Source organism: Lolium rigidum, chromosome 7 (assembly GCF_022539505.1).
Source record: "Lolium rigidum isolate FL_2022 chromosome 7, APGP_CSIRO_Lrig_0.1, whole genome shotgun sequence".
Taxonomy (NCBI): Eukaryota; Viridiplantae; Streptophyta; class Magnoliopsida; order Poales; family Poaceae; genus Lolium; species Lolium rigidum.
Genome location: NC_061514.1, coordinates 140601489 through 140628685, shown reverse-complemented (window position 1 = coordinate 140628685; position 27197 = coordinate 140601489). Strand labels below are relative to the sequence as shown.

At 44.7% G+C, this 27197-nt stretch overlaps 1 protein-coding gene and 1 pseudogene across 1 annotated transcript; one reads left to right on the top strand and one right to left on the bottom strand.

The window, feature by feature from the left end:
* Positions 1 to 4347: 4347 nt before the first annotated feature.
* Positions 4348 to 5672, top strand: LOC124677748. The gene is made up of 2 exons (XM_047213710.1): positions 4348 to 4625; positions 5401 to 5672. The coding sequence occupies exons 1-2, from the start codon at positions 4400 to 4402 to the stop codon at positions 5553 to 5555; spliced, it is 381 nt and encodes a 126-aa protein (XP_047069666.1). The 5' UTR covers positions 4348 to 4399; the 3' UTR covers positions 5556 to 5672.
* A 1873-nt stretch (positions 5673 to 7545) lies between these two features.
* On the bottom strand, positions 7546 to 10256 carry LOC124672075 (annotated as a pseudogene).
* Between the last annotated feature and the right edge of the window lie 16941 nt (positions 10257 to 27197).

Below are 27197 nucleotides of genomic sequence, written 5' to 3'. Positions count from 1 at the left end.
AGTTGCCTATAGCTGTAGGAGATGCATTTTTCATTCATAAGTGTAGAACTGCATGCTCTAACCAATGCAACCAAAAGACCGATCTCATGGAAGAGATTAGGCAATGCATTTATACTTCAACACTCCCCCTCACGTGTGGCTCCCTCAGGCCTAAACGTGGACCGAAAGTGGGCTGCAATATTTTTATTTTATATTGCGCCAGCCGGGTCTTGAACTCAAGACCTCTTGGCTCTGATACCATGTAGAACTGCATGCTCTAACCAATGCAACCAAAAGACCGATCTGATGGAAGAGATTAGGCAATGCATTTATACTTCAACAATAAGCAAGTTGAGTGTTTTTTTACCGGCTGTGTCGCTCCATATGCGACAATTATGTCCAGATCATGCTTCAACTACCTTCACATTAAGATCGCGATGTCGGTGCCTGCCTTAGACATCATAATGGAATACACCACATTTTTACTATTTGCATGTCTTTATTTTCCTTTTAGAATTTTTGATCACCATCTTTTTACTTTTCAATTTTCATGTGTAGCATTTTTTTTTGGCTTCAATTGACAGCTAATTGACAGGGATATACAACACTTAAAACTCTCCGGCAGCGTTTGTTATAGATGAGTTCACAAATTATCTTCTCTTTACCTTATGTGGGCTACCTATTTAACATACACACACTATACGGAAATTTCAGATATGTATTGATGGAAATGGCCTTCGATTCATTGGCTGCTATATTTCTCTCCTAGACTGTAATAATCTTGCACAGAAACAGCTTCGCTACCTTTTCCCTGCTCTTGCGAATTTCAAATCATGTCGTCTTCTTGCTCCATTGATACCCCCAGTGTGTTAGAGATCACATGTTTGCTGCTTGCAAATATTCTGGATTTTAAAACAACGACTTACACTCATGAAGCTCATGCAAACGTGTTCTATTATATTGTATTGCATGGCTAAGGATGTGCCTAGATATGGCTATTTGCCTCATACACTTACATCCAACTTTGTATTAACTACCTTTCAAACTTGATAATATTTCAGATTATGGTATAGTTTTAGTGGAAATTTTCATATACCGGTGACAACTTTGGCGATGTACTGATCATGTTCTTCAAGTAGAGGCCACTTAGAAGGAGAAAACTTAGCTTACCATGGCCAGTTCTTATTTGGGAGGTACCTAGGAACCTACGAAAATTTATGGACTTGATTATTATCGGAGCTTTAGGCTAAAACCATCTGTACTTTTTTAAGTGTTCAAACCTGAATTGCTTGTGTTCGAAATTCTTTTATGGCTATTTAGCATGGCAACATTGGGAATGTGGTACGGGTTGCTAAAATCTCTCACAATTTTGTGTTGTGCATGGTATGAATTTCTCAATAAGTCTACAAGAATTTTGAAATAATCTTTGTTTTATGCTGCTTACTCTAAATCTACTAAGCAAGCATTCTTCTATCAGTTATACATGCATTTTAGAATGAACTGCTTGACAACAAATTGTGACACTTAATCCCTCTTTTTCCATTACTTTCTCTGCATCGAACAAAGCAAGTGTCGACAATACCTAGCTATTACTATTCAGACAACACTATTATATATAATCAATCCCTTGGTCATGGCATCCGCTTCATATGCATTTAACATTCAGCTATTTCGCAGGATAATTTTGTATAGAAGTTGTACTTATTTTAATTTTTGCAATATTTATTAATATAATTATAGTTTAAGTTGCAGCTTATTATCCATTCACTGCCTGTAGCGGAACACATAAGAAGAAAACGGCAATAGCCAGGTCAAACTCAAGATATATTTCGGACTCAAGATATATTTCAATCAAATAGGAGAAATATTTGTAGACCAAATTAGCATTGCTTTTATAATGCTTACAATTAGCAATGTGATGTATGCTCCAAGATACATACTGGTTTACTATTATCGACATGCCAAGAAGTCAGGACAAGTGGTTCGTCCCCGTCCTTCCAACGGTAGCCAGGGGTTGGATCTCGCCGGAGATGAGCGTTCGAGCTCCTTGCGCTTGAAACTCGGCGGCAACGCCTTGAGTTCGCTGGCGTTCTGTGGCAGAGACACTAGTGTCCTCAATTGCTTTTTCTTTTTCTCTTCCAGGGTGTTTTGTGTAAAGTGGAGGGTCCCTTCTTCAAATGTTAGGTTGCTCAGGGCAGTAGATGTTAAGGGGCTTTCCTGCAATTTGTACCTGCCACTTGGTATTATATAAATGCTCCACTGGGGTCTTTTTGACCCCTCTTGTGTTCAAAAAAAAAAGATACACATCTTCTGTAGACATCGAAATCAACTAAAGGGCGTGACGTGTGTTTGTGGAAATAAGATGATCAATTTCATGCCTTAGATCTTCTGTTTTAACACATTGCTTATCATCCATTTACTATCAGACCTCCACATCACATCCTTAATTTAACATGATTTAAAGCATCCTTTATTCTTTAACTCTAGGCCAGCGCGGCGTGCCGCCGCACCTATCCTTGGTAGTTACATTACAAAAGAGTACAAAAGATCCAAGATCCTTTTTTTTGTCTAAAAGGATTTACAAATAAATTCAAATTCAAATGTCCTAACTCTAAATGCATTACTAGTATCTAAAGCATAAATGTTATTGATAGCATAAGAAGGGATTTTCAAATGTTGGTTGTGGTTTATTGTGTCAACAACCCTCTATATTAGTGATGTGGTGTAACAAAGAATTGTTGCATATTTTTGTAAGAAAAATGACTGCTGGTTTTTTTCTTCGTAGCATGTTCCTTGCTATGTCACGGAACAATTACATGAAATGATTGGTGATGAAAAAAAATGAAAATCCTGAAACCATATGGCTATGTGTATCAATTTGACCTCGGCAAAAACAGCTATAGCCGAGCTATAGCCTGGCTATAGCCGGCTACAGGCTATAGCCGCGGCCTCCCAAAACAGCTATAGCCGAGCTATAGCCTGGCTATAGCCGGCTACAGGCTATAGCCGTGACCTCCCAAAACAGCTATAGCCGAGCTATAGCCGGCTATTTAAGGATTTTAGCACCTTTAGCCGGGTTATAGCAGTTAGCCACATCATGCGGGAATGGCTATAGCCTGTCTAGAGCCGGCTATTTAAAACAGAGCAAAAAACTGATATATGATGATTGGGACGATCTCCTCCAGCACTACAAAATATATTTTGATGATCATCTTATGGTGCATTTGGTGTCATTCACCTTGAATACATTGACATCCTCCCTTGACAATAGTGGTAGCCATAAAGAGCATAGGGAGGCTAACTCGAGTCATACATGGATGTTACAGCAGCGGCGCGATGACTGTGAACTAGGATTTTGAGACACGGCAATGGAAGCCATGGAGACGATGGAGTTTAACTATCTATCTCATCGTGATCTGGTTGACACCGTGTCGTTTGTCGAGGAGGTGCTTGAGGTAGTAGGACAGCAACAACGCGGATCGGGCACCGTCGCATGGAACGACAACGTCGCTTGGGGGAGGCAAAGTCACCGGTCAAACAGAGACCGCATGGAGAGGAGGCGGAGGGCATGTTGCGTCCCATGGGAAGAGGACGACGTCAGCATCGTGCATGGGTAGGGTAGGGTACTTCTTTTTGGTGGGAAGTGAGATTAGATTCTTGCTGGCAATTTTTTTGTGCTTTTGTGATTCGGGCATCTCAGAATGAATTCTTTGTGACAGTGATCAGCGGCGTATGACAGTGTTTTACCGTAAAAAGAGGGAGAGACATACACCTTTAGGTTACATCTTGATGGTCCGGATGTACTGGCTTTGCCTCCTCTGGATCTTTTTTTATTGGTATAGAGTAGGAATGGACCTCGTTGTATTTTCATGAGGGTCGATGCATTGGAGGGGGGGGGGGGATGTTCTATCCCCTGCTTTCCTTGTGTCTCCGCCCATGACCCCCTTTATTTGGAAGTACAAGCATAATTTAGTGAGAAGTACACATAAAAATAAACTGAAGTCATCAAAAAAAGTGTTCTTCATATCGATATGAGATCTACTTTTAAAAACTTCGACGTGATAAACTTAATGATCAAAAGGAGTCGTAATTCGGACGAACCTTTGTTTTTGAATTTTCATTTTTTCTAAAAAAATAACCAAAAACTGCAGCCCTTTTCCTTTTGAGAAACCACTGCAGCCCTTTTCCTAACATTTACCGAGCCTTAGAGCCTATCATTACTTACTTATGGGCTAGCCCAAGGTTCGAACAAGCAAAGCCCGGCCCAAGGTCAAAAACTAAAAAGGCTCGGCCCAAGGTAATACGGCAACTCGTCCCTACAAGAACCAAAACAAGCCGCTTTGGCCTCGTCCCTTTGCTTCGCCGGCTCCAAAACCCTAGCTCCTCTCCCCTGTCTCCTCGTTGCGGCGGCGGCAGAGAGATGGCCAAGTCTCTGCGTTCGAAGCGGGAGAAGCGGCTGCGGACGCTCCGGCGGGAGATCGCCGAGCCCTTCTACGACAAGAAGGAGGCCGCCAAGCTGGCCGCGCAGACCGCCGCCCTCGAGGCTCCCAAGCTCCCCGTCCGCGTGCACCCGGCGTACCAGGAAACCCTCGACGCAGCTGCCGCCGCCGCTGCTGAAGCCGCCGCCAGCCGGGCCTCGGCCATGGGTGAGCCCCTTTTCTTGCCTTGCTAGTTTACCGCGGTGTGCTCTGTGTTGTTTCGTTGGGGAGGCGGGATGGTTACTCGTTAGTGCCTCTGTGTGTGTTCTTGAATCCGTATGCTAGCTGTTTATTAACAGTACGTATTAACCTCAATTCGTCTGTTAGCAATAATTAATTTGGAAAACTCGAAGTGACCTTTCACCTGTATATTAGCAGCGATGAGCAGAAAGGTTTGATGTAGATGGAAAATCTGTATTATTTTGTCCCGGCGACAAGTGACAAGTTAGAATCGGCAAACTGCCTTTGGAGTGGCAGCAAGTAGCAACAACAGTAGACATATATATCTGCCCAGGCATGAGTTGATGAGTTCAAAATGGTTTAGGATTTAGTGGTTTGTTACTGGACAGTGTCTTCTTGACTAGTCTCCCTTTTAACTGAAGGGAGCACCTCCAAATTGTGTTAACCTTGGCTTCTTATTGATAATCTACTTGAATTGCTTTTCATGTCTTAATTGGGTTAGTGGGATTGTTCTATCTGGTAAGTATGGTGACAGTTTGTGTCGCATAGTGCATCACATAGCTTGCGTTTGATGCTTTTGTTCAACCTTTGTGGTCACATGCCAATATTTACGGCTATTTATTTGTGTATAACCTTTTTCCTTCTAAAGTGCGTGTTTTGTGGCATTGGAATAAACAGATGGTTGCCTGTTTGTTGTGAAAATTCAAGTCTTCACCATTCTTCATATTTCTTGACTGACATGTTCACAACATGAACAATGCAGAAGTGGAGACAGCTGATGGAGGAAACAAGAAGCGATCATCCTTTCTGAAACCGATGGGCACCATCAGCAAGAAGAAGGTTCAGCTTCACTTGAAGATCAAGAAAGACAAGAGAAAAGCTAGAAAGAAGGGAGGGTTTGGGAGAAAGAAGTTCTAGATGTGTGTGTTGCTCTGTTATGGATCATGCAGTTTTGTTTTGTTTGAACAACGCATATAACCGTAGTCCTACTTGTGCAACCTAAGTGTTAACCATCCATTCTTGGGTGGCAAACAATGTACTCCCTCCGGTCCATATTAATTGACTCTAATGTGGATGTATCTAGACACATTTTAGTTCTAGATACATCCATATTGAAGTCAATTAATATGAATCGGAGGGTACTAAAATTTGTCAATGAGCTCTGAACGAAAGCAGTGTTGCCCTGTTCATCTGTTTGCAGCCAACCAACTAGTTTGAACTTCCTCACCAGACCAATAGATTTGGCCATACTCCCTTGTGGAATATATTTAGTTTTTGGCGACATTTTGATATGTACTACTATATGTTGGAATGGAGGTAATACATTGCAGTGGTGCTGAGATTGCTGTCATATCTCTAAATAGTTGCAATGGTAACATGGCAAATCTCTTTGAAATGTTTTTAAAATTCGTCTCATGTGTATGCAATTTCGTTAGCCAGTGCTTCACTTCCAGCCTTGACACATGCCTAGAACATAAAAAGAGAACTATCAGATTCTCTCGTGCCCATGTTCAGTTAGGTGATACATACATAAACAGTCTGTTGCAGAACAAAATATAAATGTAGTCACGCACGTATGCTCATCAGATTCTGGTAGAAGCAAAATTACTGTACTTGACTTGTTCATGAACATCGTCCACGGTTCCAGACTGGAGGAATATTATCCACACTGGCAGGGACAACAATTTTACGGCCTATTAAATAGGGGAGTGCTGGGCGCCTGAGCGTCCCCCGGGCATCCCATCCCCGGGTGGACAGCCATTGGATTAGCGAGATTCGACCGTCTAGATCGTTTTTGTGAGAATACGTCCAAAGGCCTACCATATTTTTATAGAAGGCAGAGGTGTGAGTACAAGAAAGCTACCACTCACTGCAAGCAACGAGCGTAGTACCACTCCACACCGGCTAGTTCGAAGATAACCACCACCGACACGACAACGACACAACCTAAAAGAGCCCGACCTAAGCTAGACTACAGAGCCGTGTCTCAGACCAACGTCAGACGCCTCCGAAGAACAAACCCTCCAAGGAAGGGCTCTCCTTGTCGACGCACCAATTAAAGAAGATAGATGGCGGAACTCGGACAACCCCCATGAAGCCTGGTTTGGAGCCATCAATCCCGCTTTTGCTTCCGTAATATATATCGAAGAAGAAAATAATACTTCTTTTGCACCAAAATTTGTTTCCATAGAAAATCTCACTTTTGCTTGCATAAAAGCACTAGTGTAGCAAAACCAACCCGATTTTAGCAAAAAAGGTTTCACCCACAAAACACACATACTTCACCTGAGACCGACGCATATCTAGCTGTAGCAAAAAAATGACCTCATCAAGAACATCGTCGGAGATTTTTTTTTTGCTAATCTAGCAAAACTGACTTCACCGGAGATGCTTGTCGGAGACTTGTCGTAGCAATAATATTATACCATTGTAGCAAAACCTCAAAACAAATGTAGCAAACAACTATGTAACAAATCTCCACTACTGCTACAAAAATCCCAAACAAGGTAGCACCAGACCAATAGTACCATCGTCATCGACCTACGGTCGTGCCGTCGTGGACCTAGAGTAGCGCCACCACTCTTCATATGCAACATCGGCGGTGGAGGCTTGAGAATCACAGGCGAATGGCTTGCAACATATATGTTCGTCTGTGCGATTGCCGCTGACGTATGTAGCAGCGGGATCCCACCTTTTTTGGCTCGACATGTAGATGCAGGTGGTGAAGGTGGACGTGATGCCATCGGACGGCCACACAACATGACGATGAGAGGCGCCTCATCCCCCGGGTGATCCTCAAGTTTTTCCTATGAAATATCACTTGATTATAAGTAGGAATGGCACCCGCAGTGTATGGGTGCATCCGCCCCATACCTGTACCCGTCGACCTCGACCTTACCTGTCACCCTTACCCATACTTGTTCAACGGGTACAACTTTTTCCCATATACATCACCCGACAGGGTAAATGAGTACCCGTGGGTGAAATACCTGCTTACAACACATCAAATTGATAAAAATAGTCCAAATAAAAACATGTTACCAAAATTCATAAAAACAACACATCACAAAATCACGTAATTACGAACAAGTGCATATTATAAACATCAGCACTTGCTCATAAATAGCAAAACACCGGGATGTGATCACGTAAAGATACCGCGAAAGTCAAATAATGCGAGGTGAAGCGATCCTAAATAGGGGTATAATCCTCACTAACCAACCAACAATTATAGGACCGGAAAGCATGAGGTTCAGACTAGTTACGTGAATGTGTGATTAGAAAAAAATAAGTGAGTTAGAATATTACAGTGGCCAACTTATCAAATGTTGGAAGGGTGAATGAGTACAGGTATAGGTTCTGGATCCCATACCCAAACCCTTTAGGAGGCTTGTTAGCCTATCCAAAACGTTTTATAATATAGAACATAGCACATACCGAAATGTCTCACCAAACACAAAATATACAAGTGGCAATCTCCTAATTTGTTGAGCTCAAGTTTCGCACGAAAGTGCTTACACAAAGGTTAACTGGACGAGAATATCTTCATCGAGTGATCAATGGTATATTCCAGTACGATGTTGACCACCCAACGAAAATTTGCGTGATCGATAACATAGCAGCGCACTGCGCACACATCTAAAACTTCATTTTCCCTAATCCCAAACCCTTCCTTCTTTCTAGCTTTTCTCTCACCCTTCTAGCACCCGTCGGTTGTTCACCTTGCACCGGCTTTGCAATCCTTGCACCCCTCGTACTGCACGCCGTCCACCACGGGGCACTCGCAAACCCTGCCCCTGTACGTGTCCTGACATAATGGCGATGTATTAGAGATGTAAGTGGGTTAACATTATCCGGTGATGAAAACACTCACACCTACGCATGTAACGTGTAAGTACTACAAAAGTATTTCTCTCAACATTAGCGAAACTGGCGTGTGGACCCTAGACTCAGATCCCACCAATGCTTGCGACAATATTGTATCGAGACAGTCGGTGTCAATGTGTCATGGTTTGTCTGAATGTTATTCAGAAAAAAGAGAGGAAATGTATGGATACCTTTCAGGCGGTGATGTTGGTCTTGTCGTCGCGCCAGCAGCCGCCGTTGTTGTCCAGGCACTCGTCCGTTTCCATGTCTGCAAGTAACCATAGAGATTGTGAACTTAAGATCTAGCACCGGCCATAAGTCAGATGTGATTTGGCCAAACACAAAAGTGAGGGTATGAACCTTGTGTCAAGCAGACACGGGGCTCGGTGGTCTCCTTGAAGCCAGCGCAAATCGCCTTCAGGACGGCGGTGCTCTCCAGTTTCCCTGCACAAAAGTGCGATTTGTTTCAGACAAAAGTAGGGATGGTTACGAGGAAGCAATGATCAGCAACATCCGCTTGATTTCTGAAATCAAGTGTTTGATCGAGAGGTTCAGTGCCATATATCTCGTGATGAAACCCGTATCCAACCTACCGCGATACTGCACGTTGTTGATCACGAGCGTCGGCGAGACGGTGACGTTCCCTCGATTCCCCTGCCCAACCTGCACCATCTGCTCCGTCTTGAGCACCTCGTTGTCGGCGTCGGCCTCGGGGTCCCCCATGCACTCCGCCATCATCTCCGCCGGCAGGCCCAGCGACGCCACCACCTCCTCCGCGCATCCCCGCGAATACTTCTTCTCCCGCATGGAGCACCGGACGCGGTAGTCGGTGACGAAGTCCCACCACACCCACGACGCGTTCCGGGCGTTGGCCACGCGGTGCACGCACAGCTGCCGGAGGTTCTCCACCACCACGTCTCGCCCCTCGTACCCGGCGCCCAGGTCACCCTCCGGGTCCGCCGCGCAGTACCGGCCATGGTTGATGCACTGCGACGCGCACTGCCGCGTGCCGGCGAACTGGGCCGGGCAGAACCGGATGATGTAGTGCGGGGTGAAGAGCGCGTCGCCGGCCTTCTCCAGCAGCTGCGCATGGCCACGGAACGCCGACACGAACGCCGCCTGCTCATCGCACCGCGGGCCGCACTCGTCGTTGACCTTGGTCCAGAACTCGTACTCCACCCGGGCGTCCGGGTGCGGCATCGACTCGCGCCAATCCAGCTGGACCAGCACCTCCTCTTCGCCGGACCCGGAGGCCGCGATGCGGAGGGCGTCGCCGAAGGACTTGGTGACAAGCGCCGAGGGGGCGGTGATGTTGGCCAGGAAGGCCAGCGTCTCCTCCCCGGTGTTGTCCATCGTCAGCAGCGGCTCCTCAAAGTTGTCGGCCACCAGCACCGCCGCCGCGCCGGCCTGCTGCGCGTTCCATGTCTTGACCGCGAAGTAGCACTCCCCGCGGTCAACGAGGAGGACCACGGGGCGGCCGGACCGGGACTTGAACGGCGCCGTCGCGTCGAACGGCCTGCACCCCTTCGCCAGCTTCGCGTCGGCCGGGTACAGCACCACGCCGGTCAGCGTGCCACCGTAATTCGGGACGCCGTAGTTGGCCATCGCCGCCTCGTGGTGGGCCCTCATGGACCGTGGCGACATCACCCAGATGCTGTTCTTCACAACGACCAACTGGGCAGGCGCCACGCTCGCCGTCGCCACGATAACAAGACACAGCGCGGCCGCCAGCCTCCTTCCGTCTCCTTCCATCGTCAATCCCGGCATGTGTCTCTAGCTCGGTCCCTGGATCCGCGTTCTTGGAATTTTTCCTAGTAGTCTGGTTAAAACGGGAGACGTACCGTACCGGAGAAGACAGTAGAAGTTACCAAGAAGTCCACATAACCTTAACTATTGCCTATGGTAAAATTCCTACTACATCTGTCCATAGAAGAATGTTAACCAAGGCATAGCCTGATGGCAGTGAGCTTCTGACAGCCCGCTCGAGTTCGAATCTCTGTACTTGCATTCTCGGTGTTATGCACACAATTACCGCTATCAATAACACAACGCAACACAGCGCTGCTGGGTTTCTTCCCTAGTACGGCCAATCAGTTTTTTCTATCCATAGAAGAATATCAAATATCACAAGTTTATCTAAATTTAAATACATCTCGACACTTTTTAGTGCATAGATACATCTGAAATCTTCGGCATCATTTTATAGACGGAGGGAGTACATAGGTTGTTTGATTCATACAAACATATCTTATAGGAAGTAATCCTATAGAAATTTATACTTCATCTGTCCTACCAAAAATGTCTCAACTTTGTCAAAATTACATGTATCTTTTAGTGTCTAGATATATGCAAATTTTGACACGGAGGGAGTAGTATATATTCTATAGGAAAAAAAGTTAAGTCACACCTTATAAAAATTCCTTTAATACGGTACAATTAAATACACTTCATATTCATTTAGGATTCAAGTAGGCATGATATTTCAATTCTTCGCTTTTCCTATCCTATAAATGAAAGGAGAAATGAAAGGAGAGCTAACTATTAACTTGGCCACATAACCCCTAACTATGAAATACCGGTTAATAAGGTCAAAAAAATCGGTTAATTGACTCCAACACCTTAGCGATAGTATCACTTTTGTGGCGTACTATATTGTACCATGCCGGATATTGTTCCCGGAGTGTGGTATTACCTAACCATTTATCCTCCCAGAAACGAATTTTTGAGCCATCCTTGATAGAGAAAGATCCATATGAAAAGAAATACTTCTTTGTTTCCATAAGACCAGCCCAAAAATGTGAATCTCTTGGCTTACAAAGAACCTGAGATATAGCCTTTGAGCCAATATACTTCCTCTTGAGGAGTGTTTGCCATATACCCTCTTCGGTAAGTAACTTGGATAGCCATTTACCGAGAAGTGCCCTATTCTTGACCTGGAGGTATTGGATACCAAGTCCTCCATGATCTTTGGGTTGACACAACACACTCCATTTAGCTAGTCGATACTTACGCTTCTCACTATCCCCTTGCCAAAAGAATCTTGATCGAAAATAATCCAATCTTTTTAAGACTCCTCTAGAAAGTTGGAAGAAAGATATCATATATAGTACCATGTTACTTAGTACCGCATTTATGAGAACTAATCTTCCTCCCAAGGACAGTAATTTACCTTTCCAACTGCTTAATCTAATCTGTAGTCTTTCCTCAACCACTTTCCATTCGGCATTGGTAAGTCTCCGATAATGAATTGAAATTCCCAAATACCTAATTAGAAATTGGCCTAGGCCGCACCCGAAAAGCTCGGCATAATCTGCAACATGATATTGGGCCTCACGAAAACAAAACAATTCACTTTTATGGAAATTAATTTTTAGACCCGACAAATGCTCGAATGCTGAAAGAATTAACTTTAGATTATGAGCCTTGTCGATGTCATGTCCATAAAAAATATTGTATCATTGGCATATTGAAGAATGGATAAACCTCCATCAACAAGATGAGGAATGACCCCTTCAATCTGGCCCTCAGACTTTGTACGTTCAATCAAGAAAGCAAGCATATCAGCCACTATATTAAATAGCACTAGCGATAATGGGTCACCCTGCCTTAGTCCCTTCTTGGTCTGGAAGTATTTGCCCACGTCATCATTTACTTTGATGGCAACACTCCCACCCGAGACAAAACTGTTGATCAACGCACGCCACTCATCAGAGAAACATTTCATTCTGAGAGTTTGTTGCAAGAAAGACCACTTAACCTTATCATAGGCTTTTTTAAAGTCAATATTTAAAATCGCGCCATTCAACTTCTTTCTATGCAATTCATGAACAGTTTCATGGAGGACTACAACCCCATCCAGGATATTACGTCCTTGCATAAAAGCAGTTTGTGAAGGCCTAATCACATGATCTGCCACCGTATTGAGTCGGATCGTGGCAACCTTAGTGAATATTTTAAAGCTCACGTTTAGAAGACAAATAGGACGGAATTGTTGAATCCTTTCTGCTTCATTAACCTTGGGCAATAAGATAATTTCACCAAAGTTGAGCCTAAAAAGCTCCAACTGTCCAACATGTAGATCCACGAAAAGAGCCAGTAGGTCACACTTGATGACATCCCAGAAAGACTGATAAAATTCAGCTGGGAAGCCATCAGGGCCAGGGGCTTTATTGTGCTCCATTTGGAAAACAACTTTTCTTACTTCCTCCTTAGAGTAAGGTGAAGTGAGAAAATTATTCTCCGCTTGAGAGACTTGTGGGATATCCTCCATTCTTGTCTCATCAAGCGAGAAATTACTATCCTCTGGAGCACCAAAAAGCCCCTTATAATAACTCGTAATATACGACTTTAGTTGTTCATGACCCTCAATCGTACCCTCCTCCTGAACCAGAGTACAAATAAGCTTCTTCCTATGTCTACCATTGGCAACACAATGGAAGTACCTTGTATTCGAATCTCCTTCCAGAATAAATTGGGCCTTCGATCTTTGGTACGATTTCAGCTCCTCCTCACGCAACAGTTTTGCGATTTCCGCATTTGATTGGATTTTTTGCTCAATCTCTTGTGCGGAAAGCGGTCTAACTTCTGCTTTAGCTTCGAAGTCATCTATAATAGATGAAAGCCGCTGTTTTTCTTTTTTAAGAATTCCAGTTGTATGTCGTGCCCAACCACGGAGGTATTTGCATACAACACACATTTTGTTATTCCACCTCTGTATCGGAGACATACCCACAATCGGTATTTCCCATACCTTTTTAACCATGGTCTTGAAACCTTCTCGATTCAACCAACCGAGTTCAAACTTAAAACGGTGGTTTGACACGGGTTTAGGTATAGCAGTGGATAATAAGATGGGAGCATGATCCGAAAACCCAACAATACGTTCTAACCGAACCCGACGTATGGTAGATTAGATCCGTTAGAAGTTTACTTCTGGTAGAATTGTTTTGTTTCGGTGATGCCCAAGACGAGGACGCCCAATATGCCGAATTATTCGGTTGCGGTTTAGGCTCTTTTCCAATTAGCTACCTAGGTATTCCGATTCATCATAGGAGACTTACTCTAGCCGAATGGAAAATGGTCGAGGAAAAGTTGCAGAAAAAACTGAGTAGTTGGAAAGGAAAATTACTATCTCTTGCTGGAAGATTGGTACTCATAAATTCGGTACTAACAAATATGGTACTATATATGATATCATTGTTCCAGTTGCCAAAAGGAATTCTTCATAGATTGGATTACCTCCGATCAAGATTTTTATGGCAAGGAGGTAGTGAGAAGAAAAAAAAATCGGTTGACAAAGTGGAGTGTTGTATGCCATCCCAAAGATCAAGGTGGACTTGGCGTCCACGATCTAGAGCTTAAGAACCAGGCCCTACTAGGCAACTGGCTGGCTAGGTTCTTAACCGAGGACGGAGTATGGCAAAACTTGTTGAGGAGGAAGTATGTAGGCTCGTGTCGAGGGTGCTCCTCGGCAATGCCCTCCGATAGGGGCTTAGGGTTGATGGAATCCTGCAAGTTGATACGAGACATCGGTACACAAACAAGCGGGGAGAGCGATTTACCCAGGTTCGGGGCCCTCGATGAGGTAAAACCCTTACGTTCTGCTTGTCTGTTCTTGATTATGATGAAAACAGGTTACAATGGGGTGCCGAATAGTTCGGCTGTAATCTCGTCGAGATGCTAGTTGCTAGGGTAACCTAGTTCTAAGCTTCTGCTGGCTAATATTGCTAAGGTTGATTGTGTCCCTCGATAGCCCATCTCCTGACCTTTATATAGGTGGCCAGGTCCCGAGAGGTCTAATCGAGTACGAGTAGGTTTACAGTAGATCTATCTCCAATCTTTCCTTGTTCGGCTTCTTCCGTGCCTTGTTCTCCAAGTAATCTTCCGCCGCACCGCCCTAGTGGCCCATCTTGCCACCGGGTACCTTCATGGGCCTCCAGTTGGACCGTGTAGGGTAGAGCAACATTGGTTACCCTAAGGGTAATGCCCACGTCAGTAGCCCCCGAGTGTCTAGCCGAACATAGTTCGGGTAGAGACTAAAGCATGTCTTCTTCGGAAGTTCTTCTCCTTGATCATTCTTGCCTTTCTTCTACCTTCTATCTTCTATCGGGTGCGCGTCAGTGCTCCCGATGGGAGTAGCCCCCGAGTCTAGGTACGGATGCTTGCAATCCGTGCGTAGACTCAAGTTGTACTACTCGAACATCCTCTTCTGCCAAAGTTTTTCCTGCAAGTCTTTGTAGACCATCCGATACATTTTCTTTATGCAAGGGATAACGAATAACGTGCCCAACTTTTGTTGGTTAACTGCCGATGGCAAAACAACGTTACCCTACACGGAATCAAGTCCCGGGAATGATCCCGGAGTGCAAAAGTTTTATCGGGTGCGCGTTCAGCGCTCCCGATGGGAGTAGCCCCCGAGTCTGAGCACGGGCGCTTACGTCCAGGTGCAGACTCGAGTCACGTTTTTCCTTCGAGTCTTTATTCTATCGGGTGCGCGTCAGCGCTCCCGATGGGAGTAGCCCCCGAGCCTAGGTGCGGATGCTCGCAACCCGCGCGTAGGCTCAAGTTGATCACCCGATACTTTCTTATCTCCTCGTATGCAATCATGACGTCATTGATGAAGTTTTTCTGTCCCCTTGATTTTGACTGATAAGGCGTGACCTGCCAGCCTTGTTTTCGAGCAATTCCTTGCTCTTCTTACACGGTTAGCGAGGCACCTCCTCGATTTCCGCAACCATTAACCGGAGAAAAGGCCCACTGACAATACGAGGCCTTCCTTAAGTTTCCCAAGAGATAGAAATCCCTAATCGTTTCCTTCATTCATCCCTTCGCTGTTCTTCCTCTTCTCCCGTTCATAACTGCTCGCGCCGCCACCACCGCTTCCTAGCTTTTCCCGGATCTTGCGATGGTGAAAAAGAAGAACCCCAGCGCCGCCGCCAGCTCTACGAGCGGGGGCACCGCCGCCAAATCCTCCTTGATTCCTTCGAAGGAAGGCGCCCCAAGCGCTCCTCCCCCAACTCCGGCGCCGCCGGTGCCGCCTGGCTCAGTAGCCAGGCCCGGATATTGGATAGCTTCGACCGTCACCAGGCGTGACGAGAAGAGATCCCGAAGCCTGGGATTGATCTCCTCCGATGAGGGGAATGTGATCTCTCTAGGTGCGATTTCCCGACCTAATCCCCCTGCTGGTTTTACCGTGATGTTCTTGTCGTTCTTATATCGAGGTCTTTCGCTTCCCGTTCACGAATTCCTCCTTCATCTCTTGCGAACTTACGAAATCCAACTATGGCAACTCACTCCCAACTCAATCCTTCACGTTGCCGTGTTTATCACCCTCGCGAAGCATACTTGGGCGTTGAACCTCATTTTGGGTTGTGGAAAAAGATTTTCTATGTGAAGAGATACAGCAGTAGTAACGGGTCTTTTGTCACCGGAGGAGTGGGATTTGTAGCTCGTTCGGATGTCAACTACTTCAATTTCCCAATGAGAGAGTCTGTGCAAGGGTGGAGATTGAAGTGGTTTTACGCCAAGGATTCCTTGTCACCCGAATCTCAACTTCCTCGCTTTGTCGATGTCCTTGAAGCCAAGCCTAAGAATTCCTGGAAAAATATTCTCTCTCCCGACGAGAAAGTAGCAGCCGACGAATTATTTGCCAGATTTCTTCGGATTAAAGAAGCTGATGGCCAAACCATGGTTGGTACTGAGGTAGCGGCAGTATTTCTGAAACGTCGAGTCCAGCCAGTTATGGCTAGAATTCGCCCAATGTGGTTGTATTCGGGTCCGAAGGATGAAACCAGAATTAACGCTACCGAACTGTCGGAAAAAGAACTGCTCGATGAAGTCCGTCGTCTCACTTTCTTCAGCCAAGAAGACTCGATCCCATTGATTTCTCCGTATACTCCTTTTGACGCCAATCATCCACCTCCAGAGGTAACTTCCCTCCTCAAATTCTTGTTATGATGCTATTTACTTAATCGACATAGTTACTGTTGTTCTCATCTGTCTTTTCTTCGGCAGACCCTCGTAGCCTCCGGGGACTTACATAACTTGCCAAATGATATTTCTGAAGGAAGAGGCTCTTCAGAACCTGTTGACTTTCATACTGTCGAGCATACATACCCAACAAGCGATCACGATGACCCGATAGATTCTGAAACCGCTCATACCAATCTCCTTCCATCAGCCGACGACACTTGCAACACAGAGGGATCAGTGCGCGATGATGACGCTGATCACGATGCCTTTGTTAATGCAGCTGCGGAGGAGACCAGGGCTCCACCTACGAAGAGATCAATCGGCGGCTTTGCCAATGAAGATGATCTTCTTGATATGTAAGTGTTTTTCCTTCTTTACTACTTTCAGCTTCTTGTTCTTCTCACATTTCTCTCATAACTTGGTCGATCAAATCCTTCTTGTAGTGACGATGCTTTCACTGAACCTCCACCTAAGAGGGTCAGATCTGATGCTGTTTCGCCAGCCGCCGCTGCTTCCGAAGCTTCGGCTCCTAAAGCGGCTCCCGTGGCGCAAGCATCGACTGCCTCCTCCCTTTCCAAAGGGAAAGATGCTCCTGCTGCTTCCACAGCTCCTCCTTCTGTAAGTCTTTCTTGAGTCTAACAAGAATCTTTTGGAATGTGTCTTGCCTAATGATCTTTGCAAAACATTCCCTTTCTTCAAGGATCTACGGGATGTGATATCCTCTTTAGAAGCCTTCGCTTCTCAATTTACCTCCCTGGAGGCGGACAAAGTTCGGCTGCAGGAGGAAGCTAAGTCTTCCTCTTCAAAGTTAGATGGTGCCATCAAAAAGGCTGCCATAGCTCGCCAGGAGGTCGACTCCCTAAAAGATGAGCTGAGCAAGCTGAAAGAGAGGTTGAAGGAGGAGGAAGCTCGAGCAGCAGAGAAGGATGAACTTCTTCGTCAATCTGCCTTGGCACTACTTGGTAAGCTTTTTCATACATCTCTTGTAGATTATTACTTTTTATGGATCCGTTTCTTCATCAATGATTTCCTCCAATTGTATTTCTTGCAGAAGCCGCCAGCATCCCTGCTACTGCTTTGGACAAAGTTCCGAGCAATTCCCCGGCAAATGGTGTGTCGATGGTGCTTGCCACCCACCAACTTACCCGGGAGCTTCTTGACAAAGGAAAGGGTGCTCTGGCGCGGATGCATTCGATGATATTCCCCAAGATCAAGCAGGAGAAAACTCTGGGGCAGCTGATTGATGCCTTTGCCGTCGACACCAAGGAAATTATTGAGGTATTCAAGCGTACCTCGCGTACCTATGGTGCCCTCCTTGGCTTCCAACTTATGATGGGTTACGGCTTTAAGGCTGACATCGAAGAAATGACTAAGGAGCTGCCGAAAGAAAAGGATGGGTGATTCGTTGATTTGAGCGCCTTTACGATGTACCGCCCGTACTTGTGCTCGCCGACCTCCTTGAACTAGTTTCGTCGGAAAAACATCGGCCGGCCCGACTCGTCAACTCAAACTCGAGCTCCTTGACTCGTTGTAACGATTTTATCCTTGGGCTAGTACAAAACATTATTCTGTTGCGAGAACTTAAGTTTTGTAATGAACACTGTGCTGGCAATGTTGTCGGCATGCTTTTGCCATAATATCTTCATTTGTACTTCTCCTGATAGGAATTTCTTGTACTTCTCCCGATGGGAGTTACGTTGGATGATAAATTCGTCCATATCCATCATCCTTTTACCGCTGTTGCTTGCAGGTTTTCCCGGTGCCCTCGTTTGTTGATGACTCTTCGGGCGTTCTTCCTGAAGGTGATCGAATCCAACGGATGAAGGATCGGATCGCTCAGATGGAAAAGGACCTGCGCAGCACTTATGCCTTGGCTGCGATTGTCAACAAAAAAGCGAGATTGCAGCCGACGTGGAGCGGTACGCTCTTACTGAGCTACATAAAGCTACCGAGGGCTTGAACTGTGAGTTCCTTGATCTCCGCGCCTTTTGTCGATAATGTCTTTTCTGATCCTTTGTTTATTTCCGTGGCAGTCATAGCTTTGAACCGCGCAGAAGAGAACAAACGGATTCACGAGCGTGTGAATGCATTAACTCAATTGTCCTCAGCCGAAGAGATTTTCTGGCGGGAGCACTCGAAGGCTTCGGCTGTCGCGCAATTTCAGGATCGGATTCAGCAGGTCCACCATGATACGTCTCCGACGTATCGATAATTTCTTATGTTCCATGCCACATTATTGATGATATCTACATGTTTTATGCACACTTTATGTCATATTCGTGCATTTTCTGGAACTAACCTATTAACAAGATGCCGAAGAGCCAGCTTGTCGTTTTCTCGCTGTTTTTGGTTTCAGAAATCATAGTAACGAAATATTCTCTGAATTGGACGAAATCAACGCCCGGGGTCCTATTTTGCCACGAAGCTTCCGAAGACCGAAGAGGAGTCAAAGTGGGGCCACGAGGCGCCGCCACCATAGGGCGGCGCGGCCCGTGCCCCGGCCGCGCCGACTCTGTGGTGTGGGGCCCTCGTGTGGCCCCCCACGTTGCCCTTCCGCCTACTTAAAGCCTCCGTCGCGAAACCCCCGAGTACGAGAGCCACGATACGGAAAACCTTCCAGAGACGCCGCCGCCGCCAATCCCATCTCGGGGATTCTCGGAGATCTCCTCCGGCACCCCGCCGGAGAGGGGATTCATCTCCCGGAGGACTCTTCACCGCCATGGTCGCCTCCGGAGTGATGAGTGAGTAGTTCACCCCTGGACTATGGGTCCATAGCAGTAGCTAGATGGTTGTCTTCTCCTCATTGTGCTTCATTGTTGGATCTTGTGAGCTGCCTAACATGATCAAGATCATCTATCCGTAATACTATATGTTGTGTTTGTCGGGATCCGATGGATAGAGAATACCATGTTATGTTAATTATCAAGTTATTACCTATGTGTTGTTTATGATCTTGCATGCTCTCCGTTATTAGTAGAGGCTCTGGCCAAGTTTTTGCTCTTAACTCCAAGAGGGAGTATTTATCCTCGATAGTGGGTTCATGCCTCCATTGATACCGGGACGATGATGTAAAGTTCTAAGGTTGTGTTGTGCTGTTGCCACTAGGGATAAAACATTAATGCTATGTCTAAGGATGTAGTTGTTGATTACATTACGCACCATACTTAATGCAATTGTCTGTTGCTTTGCAACTTAATACTGGAAGGGGTTCGGATGATAACCTCGTAGGTGGACTTTTAGGCATAGATGCAAGTTGGATGGCGGTCTATGTACTTTGTCGTAATGCCCAATTAAATCTCACTCGTACTTATCATGACATGTATGTGCATTGTTATGCCCTCTCTATTTGTCAATTGCCCGACCGTAATTTGTTCACCCAACATGCTTTTATCTTATGGGAGAGACACCTCTAGTGAACCGTGGACCCCGGTCCATTCTTTTATACCGAAATACAAATCTGCCGCAATACTTGTTCTTTATCGTTTTCTCTGCAAACAATCATCTTCCACACAATACGGTTAATCCTTTGTTACAGCAAGCCGGTGAGATTGACAACCTCACCGTTTCGTTGGGGCAAAGTACTTTGGTTGTGTTGTGCAGGTTCCACGTTGGCGCCGGAATCTCCGGTGTTGCGCCGCACTACATCCCGCCGCCATCAACCTTCAACGTGCTTCTTGTCTCCTCCTCGGTTCGATAAACCTTGGTTTCTTTTCGAGGGAAAACTTGCTCGCTGTGCGCATCATACCTTCCTCTTGGGGTTCCCAACGAACGTGTGAGTTACATGCCATCAAGCTCTTTTTCTGGCGCCGTTGCCGGGGAGATCAAGATACGCTGCAAGGGGAGTCTCCACAATCCAATCTCTTTACTTTGTTTTTGTCTTGCTTTATTTTATTTACTACTTTGTTTGCTGCATTATATCAAAACACAAAAAAATTAGTTGCTAGTTTTACTTTATTTACTGTCTTGCACTCTATATCAAAAACACAAAAAAAGAATTAGTTTACTTGCATTTACTTTATCTAGTTTGCTTTATTTACTACCGCTAAAATGAGTAATCCCGAAGTTGAAGTTCGTTCATTTAAGCAACAAGGGGGAGAATGTTTAAAAGATGCTTGGTATAGAATTAGTGATGCCCATAATAGGTGCACTAAGAAACACTCCACCACTATCCTACTCAGAATTTTTATGTTGGTATCTCTAGCTGGAATAGATATGTTCTTGACTTGTCTCGCAGGGAGGTAACTTCCTAGGCGCTCTCGCTTTAGAAGCTAGTTGCATTATTGAGAGTTTATTTGGAACACCACCTGTTAATGAAACTAAAATTGAACCCCCCCTTGAGGATGTTATGAAAAAATTGGAAACCATAGAGAAATTTTTTTCGAGTATTGAAACTAAGTTGGAAATGTTACTTGATAAAACTGATGAACTTGATAAATCCCTAGGAGGAATTGATGAAAGAATTAGTGTCCTAGGAACATGTGTTGACCATGATAATCAAATTGATAGGATTGGCGAACTTGAAAAAGCTATGGAAACCTTGGGTTCAACTTTTTCATCTTTACAGTTTAGAGAGAAAGCTTATGTGGGAAAGGAGCAAAAGTTTATGTATGTCTCTAAAGTGCCTAAACCAAAGAAATATTATTATAGGCCTAAAATTGACAAAGCCCCTAGTACCACTACAGATGGGGGAGCTTATGATGCTCCATCTCTCGATAACACTTGATATACACTTTCTGTGCCTAGCTGAAAGGCGTTAAAGAAAAGCGCTTATGGGAGACAACCCATGTTTTTACTACAGTATTTTTGTTTTATATTTGAGTCTTGGAAATTGGTTACTACTGTAGCAACCTCTCCTTATCTTAGTTTTGAGTTTTGTTGTGCCAAGTAAAGTCTTTGATAGTAAAGTAAATACTAGATTTGGATTACCGTGCGTGAAACAGATTTCTTTGTCGTCACGAATCTGTGTCTAATTCTCTCGTAGGTAACTCAGAAAATTAAGCCAATTTACGTGAGTGATCCTCAGATATGTACGCAACTTTCATTCAATTTGGGCATTTTCATTTGAGCAAGTCTGGTGCCTCAATTAAATCCATCTTTACGGACTATTCTGTTTTGACAGATTCTGTCTTTTATTTCGCATTGCCTCTTTTGCTATGTTGGATGAATTTCTTTCATCCATTAATGTCCAGTAGCTTTATGCAATGTTCAGAAGTGTTAAGAATGATTGTGTCACCTCTGAACATGTTAATTTTTATTGTGCACTAACCCTCTAATGAGTTGTTTCGAGTTTGGTGTGGAGGAAGTTTTCAAGGATCAAGAGAGGAGTATGATGCAATATGATCAAGGCGAGTGAAAGCTCTAAGCTTGGGGATGCCCCGGTGGTTCACCCCTGCATATTCTAAGAAGACTCAAGCGTCTAAGCTTGGGGATGCCCAAGGCATCTCCTTCTTCATCGACAACATTATCAAGTTCCTCCCCCGAAACTATATTTTTATTCCGTCACATCTTATGTACTTTGCTTGGAGCGTCGGTTTGTTTTTGTTTTTGTTTTGTTTGAATAAAATGGATCCTAGCATTCACTGTATGGGAGAGAGACACGCTCCGCTGTAGCATATGGACAAGTATGTCCTTAGGCTTTATTCATAGTATTCATGGCGAAGTTTCTTCTTCGTCAAATTGTTATATGGTTAGAATTAGAAAATGCTACATGTAGTAATTCTAAAATGTTTTGGATAATTTGATACTTGGAAATTGTTGTGCTCATGTTTAAGCTCTTGCATCATATACTTTGCACCCATTAATGAAGAAACACTTAGAGCTTGCTAATTTGGTTTGCATATTTGGTTTCTCTAGAGTCTAGATAATATCTAGTATTGAGTTTTGAACAACAAGGAAGACTGTGTAGAGTCTTATAATGTTTACAATATGTCTTTTATGTGAGTTTTGCTGCACCGTTCATCCTTGTGTTTGTTTCAAATAACCTTGCTAGCCTAAACCTTGTATCGAGAGGGAATACTTCTCATGCATCCAAAATCCTTGAGCCAACCACTATGCCATTTGTGTCCACCATACCTACCTACTACATGGTATTTATCCGCCATTCCAAAGTAAATTGCTTGAGTGCTACCTTTAAAATTCCATCATTCACCTTTGCAATATATAGCTCATGGGACAAATAGCTTAAAAACTATTGTGGTATTGAATATGTACTTATGCACTTTATCTCTTATTAAGTTGCTTGTTGTGCGATAACCATGTTTCGGAGACGCCATCAACTATTCTTTGTTGAATACCATGTGAGTTGCTATGCATGTCCGTCTTGTCTCGAAGTAAGAGAGATCTACCACCTTAATGGTTGGAGCATGCATATTGTTAGAGAAGAACATTGGGCCGCTAACTAAAGCCATGATTCATGGTGGAAGTTTCAGTTTTGGACATATATCCTCAATCTCATATGAGAATAATAATTGTTGCCACATGCTTATGCATTAAAGAGGAGTCCATTATCCGTTGTCCATGTTGTCCCGGTATGGATGTCTAAGTTGAGAATAATCAAAAGCGAGAAATCCAAAATGCGAGCTTTCTCCTTAGACCTTTGTACAGGCGGCATGGAGGCACCCCATTGTGACACTTGGTTAAAACATGTGTATTGCAATGATCCGGTAGTCCAAGCTAATTAGGACAAGGTGCGGGCACTATTAGTATACTATGCATGAGGCTTGCAACTTGTAAGATATAATTTACATAACTCATATGCTTTATTACTACCGTTGACAAAATTGTTTCATGTTTTCAAAATAAAAGCTCTAGCACAAATATAGCAATCGATGCTTTCCTCTTTGAAGGACCATTCTTTTTACTTTTATGTTGACTCAGTTCACCTATCTCTCTCCATCTCAAGAAGCAAACACTTGTGTGAACTGTGCATTGATTCCTACATACTTGCATATTGCACTTGTTATATTACTCTATGTTGACAATTATCCATGAGATATACATGTTACAAGTTGAAAGCAACCGCTGAAACTTAATCTTCCTTTGTGTTGCTTCAATACCTTTACTTTGATTTATTGCTTTATGAGTTAACTCTTATGCAAGACTTATTGATGCTTGTCTTGAAGTACTATTCATGAAAAGTCTTTGCTTTATGATTCACTTGTTTACTCATGTCATTACCATTGTTTTGATCGCTGCATTCATTACATATGTTTACAAATAGTATGATCAAGGTTATGATGGCATGTCACTTCAGAAATTATCTTTGTTATCGTTTTACTCGCTCGGGACGAGCGTAACTAAGCTTGGGGATGCTGATACGTCTCCGACGTATCGATAATTTCTTATGTTCCATGCCACATTATTGATGATATCTACATGTTTTATGCACACTTTATGTCATATTCGTGCATTTTCTCGGAACTAACCTATTAACAAGATGCCGAAGAGCCGCTTGTTGTTTTCTCGCTGTTTTTGGTTTCGTAAATCCTAGTAACAAAATATTCTCGGAATTGGACGAAATCAACGCCCGTGGTCCTATTTTGCCACGAAGCTTCCGAAGACCGAAGAGGAGTCGAAGTGGGGCCACGAGGCACCGCCACCATAGGCGGCGCGGCCCAGGCCCCGGCCGCGCCGACCCGTGGTGTGGGGTCCTCGTGTGGCCCCCACGTTGCCCTTCCGCCTACTTAAAGCCTCCGTCGCGAAACCCCCAAGACAGAGAGCCACGATACGGAAAACCTTCCGCAGACGCCGCCGCCGCCAATCCCATCTCGGGGATTCTGGAGATCTCCTCCGGCACCCTGCCGGAGAGGGGATTCATCTCCCGGAGGACTCTTCACCGCCATGGTCGCCTCCGGAGTGATGAGTGAGTAGTTCACCCCTGGACTATGTGTCCATAGCAGTAGCTAGATGGTTGTCTTCTCCTCATTGTGCTTCATTGTTGGATCTTGTGAGCTGCCTAACATGATCAAGATCATCTATCCGTAATACTATATGTTGTGTTTGTCGGGATCCGATGGATAGAGAATACCATGTTATGTTAATTATCAAGTTATTACCTATGTGTTGTTTATGATCTTGCATGCTCTCCGTTATTAGTAGAGGCTCGGCCAAGTTTTTGCTCTTAACTCCAAGAGGGAGTATTTATGCTCGATAGTGGGTTCATGCCTCCATTGATACTCGGGACAAGTGACGTAAAGTTCTAAGGTTGTGTTGTGTCTGTTGCCACTAGGGATAAAACATTAATGCTATCTCTAAGGATGTAGTTGTTGATTACATTACGCACCATACTTAATGCAATTGTCTCGTTGCTTTGCAACTTAATACCGGAAGGGGTTCGGATGATAACCCGAAGGTGGACTTTTTAGGCATAGATGCAGTTGGATGGCGGTCTATGTACTTTGTCGTAATGCCCAATTAAATCTCACTCGTACTTATCATGACATGTATGTGCATTGTTATGCCCTCTCTATTTGTCAATTGCCCGACCGTAATTTGTTCACCCAACATGCTTTTATCTTATGGGAGAGACACCTCTAGTGAACTGTGGACCCCGGTCCATTCTTTTATACCGAAATACAAATCTACCGCAATACTTGTTCTTTATCGTTTTCTCTCGCAAACAATCATCTTTCACACAATACGGTTAATCCTTTGTTACAGACGAAGTCGGTGAGATTGACAACCTCACTGTTTCGTTGGGGCAAAGTACTTTGGTTGTGTTGTGCAGTTCCACGTTGGCGCCGGAATCTCCGGTGTTGCGCCGCACTACATCCCGCCGCCATCAACCTTCAACGTGCTTCTTGGCTCCTCCTGGTTCGATAAACCTTGGTTTCTTTCTGAGGGAAAACTTGCTGCTGTGCGCATCATACCTTCCTCTTGGGGTTCCCAACGAACGTGTGAGTTACACGCCATCACACCACTTCTTTGACAAGTGTTACAAGGCTATGAGGGTCGTTTGGAAGACAATGTTCCCTTTGAACGCAGTTCCCCCGACGCTCCTTACTTTGATGTCTGAATTTGGTAATGCCAAGAAGATTCGAGACTTGGTACGTGCGCAGGTTTTTGCAGGGGCCAGGTTTACACTTGCCCTTGTGCTTGCCCGTTATCCTTCGAGCAGTTTGTCTGTCGATCGCCAACGCGACTGGAGATTTGGGGGCACTGTATCCGAAGGTATTGTTGCCTGCCAACATAATTGTCGATAGACTCGAGGAGAGCTCAAGGGTACCTGAAGAAGAAGAAACTCCGCAAGGGTGATTTCAGGGTTTAAATGTCCGTTTTGTAAATAGATAATTTGGCTATTTTATCCAAGTGTTTGGATTTATGTAATGAAGCCTTCTTACTCGGTAGATACATGCATATGTACTTTTACCATGTTATTGCCGTTGGCAAGTTTTGTCTTGAGCGAATCTTAGTTGCTCGTTTAGATGTATGTATATTGGTTGGTTAGCAAATCATTTGAGTGATCAGCTCGTGTTGCAGGTTTTGCTAAACCTTTTGTATGCGCAACTTTGCTTTCAACCGTTTTTAAATTTTGACAGGCACTCCCGAATATTTCGGGTGTAGTGGTTCTGCCGATGAGCCCGTTGTTCCTTTGATATTTCCATAAGTAAAATATCGAACGTGGGTTGTTGTTTATATGTATTTCCAAACTCTTGCTATTTACAGCACTCGTAGAGGCATCTATAGTGGAGGGAAAGGTGAACGTCCTTTAGCACTCGTAGAGGCTTTTTTGGAGCGCGATCTTCTGCCTTGTACTATGTTTGCATAGTGATGGGGCTTAGAAGTTTGTCGTTACTGCAATGCTTAACAAGGAAATAAGGCTTAAGTTCTTATTAATAAGGTAAGCACGATGCTAGAGGGCGGAAAAGGGAAAGCCCTGTTTATAATAAAGGAATAAAGGGAATAAAGGCTAGTAAACTGCTTAGTCAAGCAAGGGGTTCTTCTCCTCTTCTGGCTTCTTCACCGCGTTAGTGATTGCTGCAGCGTTGCTGGTTTCGTCAGGGGTTTGAGCGGTGGTTGCCATCGTCTTACTATCTCCTAATTAAGCCTTCTGTGCCATCAACTGCCGAACCCTTTGCCGCGAGGCTTCGCCGCCAAGCTTCGCCGCCGAAGCTTTAAGGGTGAGAGCGGCTGGCTTCTTTTTGGTGTCCCTGCCATCTTTTTCTTCCTTGATTTCTCGTAGAGACAGCGTGGGCGGAGGGTTGACGATTTCTTGCTGTGACCCGAACTTTGCAGCAATCCTCTGAAAGTCGCGATCACAATTATCCGAGTGTGAAAAACTTCCATAGACTGTGATGTTTGTCCCGTTGTTCCCAGGCATTTTCAGCTTGAGGTATGCATAATGCGGCACATCCATGAACTTGGCATACGCTGGTCTCCCGAGTATAGCGTGATACTGTGACTCCCAGTTCACCACTTCAAACTCGATCTTTTCCTTCCTGAAATTGTCGGCCCTGCCGAAGATGACATTCAAGTAGACTTTGCCAAGAGAGTAGCCCGGTGCGGTTGGAAGGATCCCGTGGAAGCAGGTGTCTGTTTCTTCCAACATGCTCATGGTGATCCCCATACTTCTAATTGTGTCGACAAATATCAGGTTTAGCCCGCTTCCACCATCCATGAAGACTTTGCTCATCTTGAACCCCCAATTTGTGCTTCGACTACCAAGGCAGCGTGACATGGTTTTGGTATGGTCATCGGGTGATCTGCTCGACTGAACGTAATGTT

Coding starts and splice junctions, on each gene's coding strand:
- LOC124677748 (XM_047213710.1), top strand. CDS start 4,400: ATGGCCAAGTCTCTGCGTTCGAAGCGGGAGAAGCGGCTGCGGACGCTC. Junction 4,626..5,400: donor CAGCCGGGCCTCGGCCATGG/GTGAGCCCCTTT, acceptor TGAACAATGCAG/AAGTGGAGACAGCTGATGGA.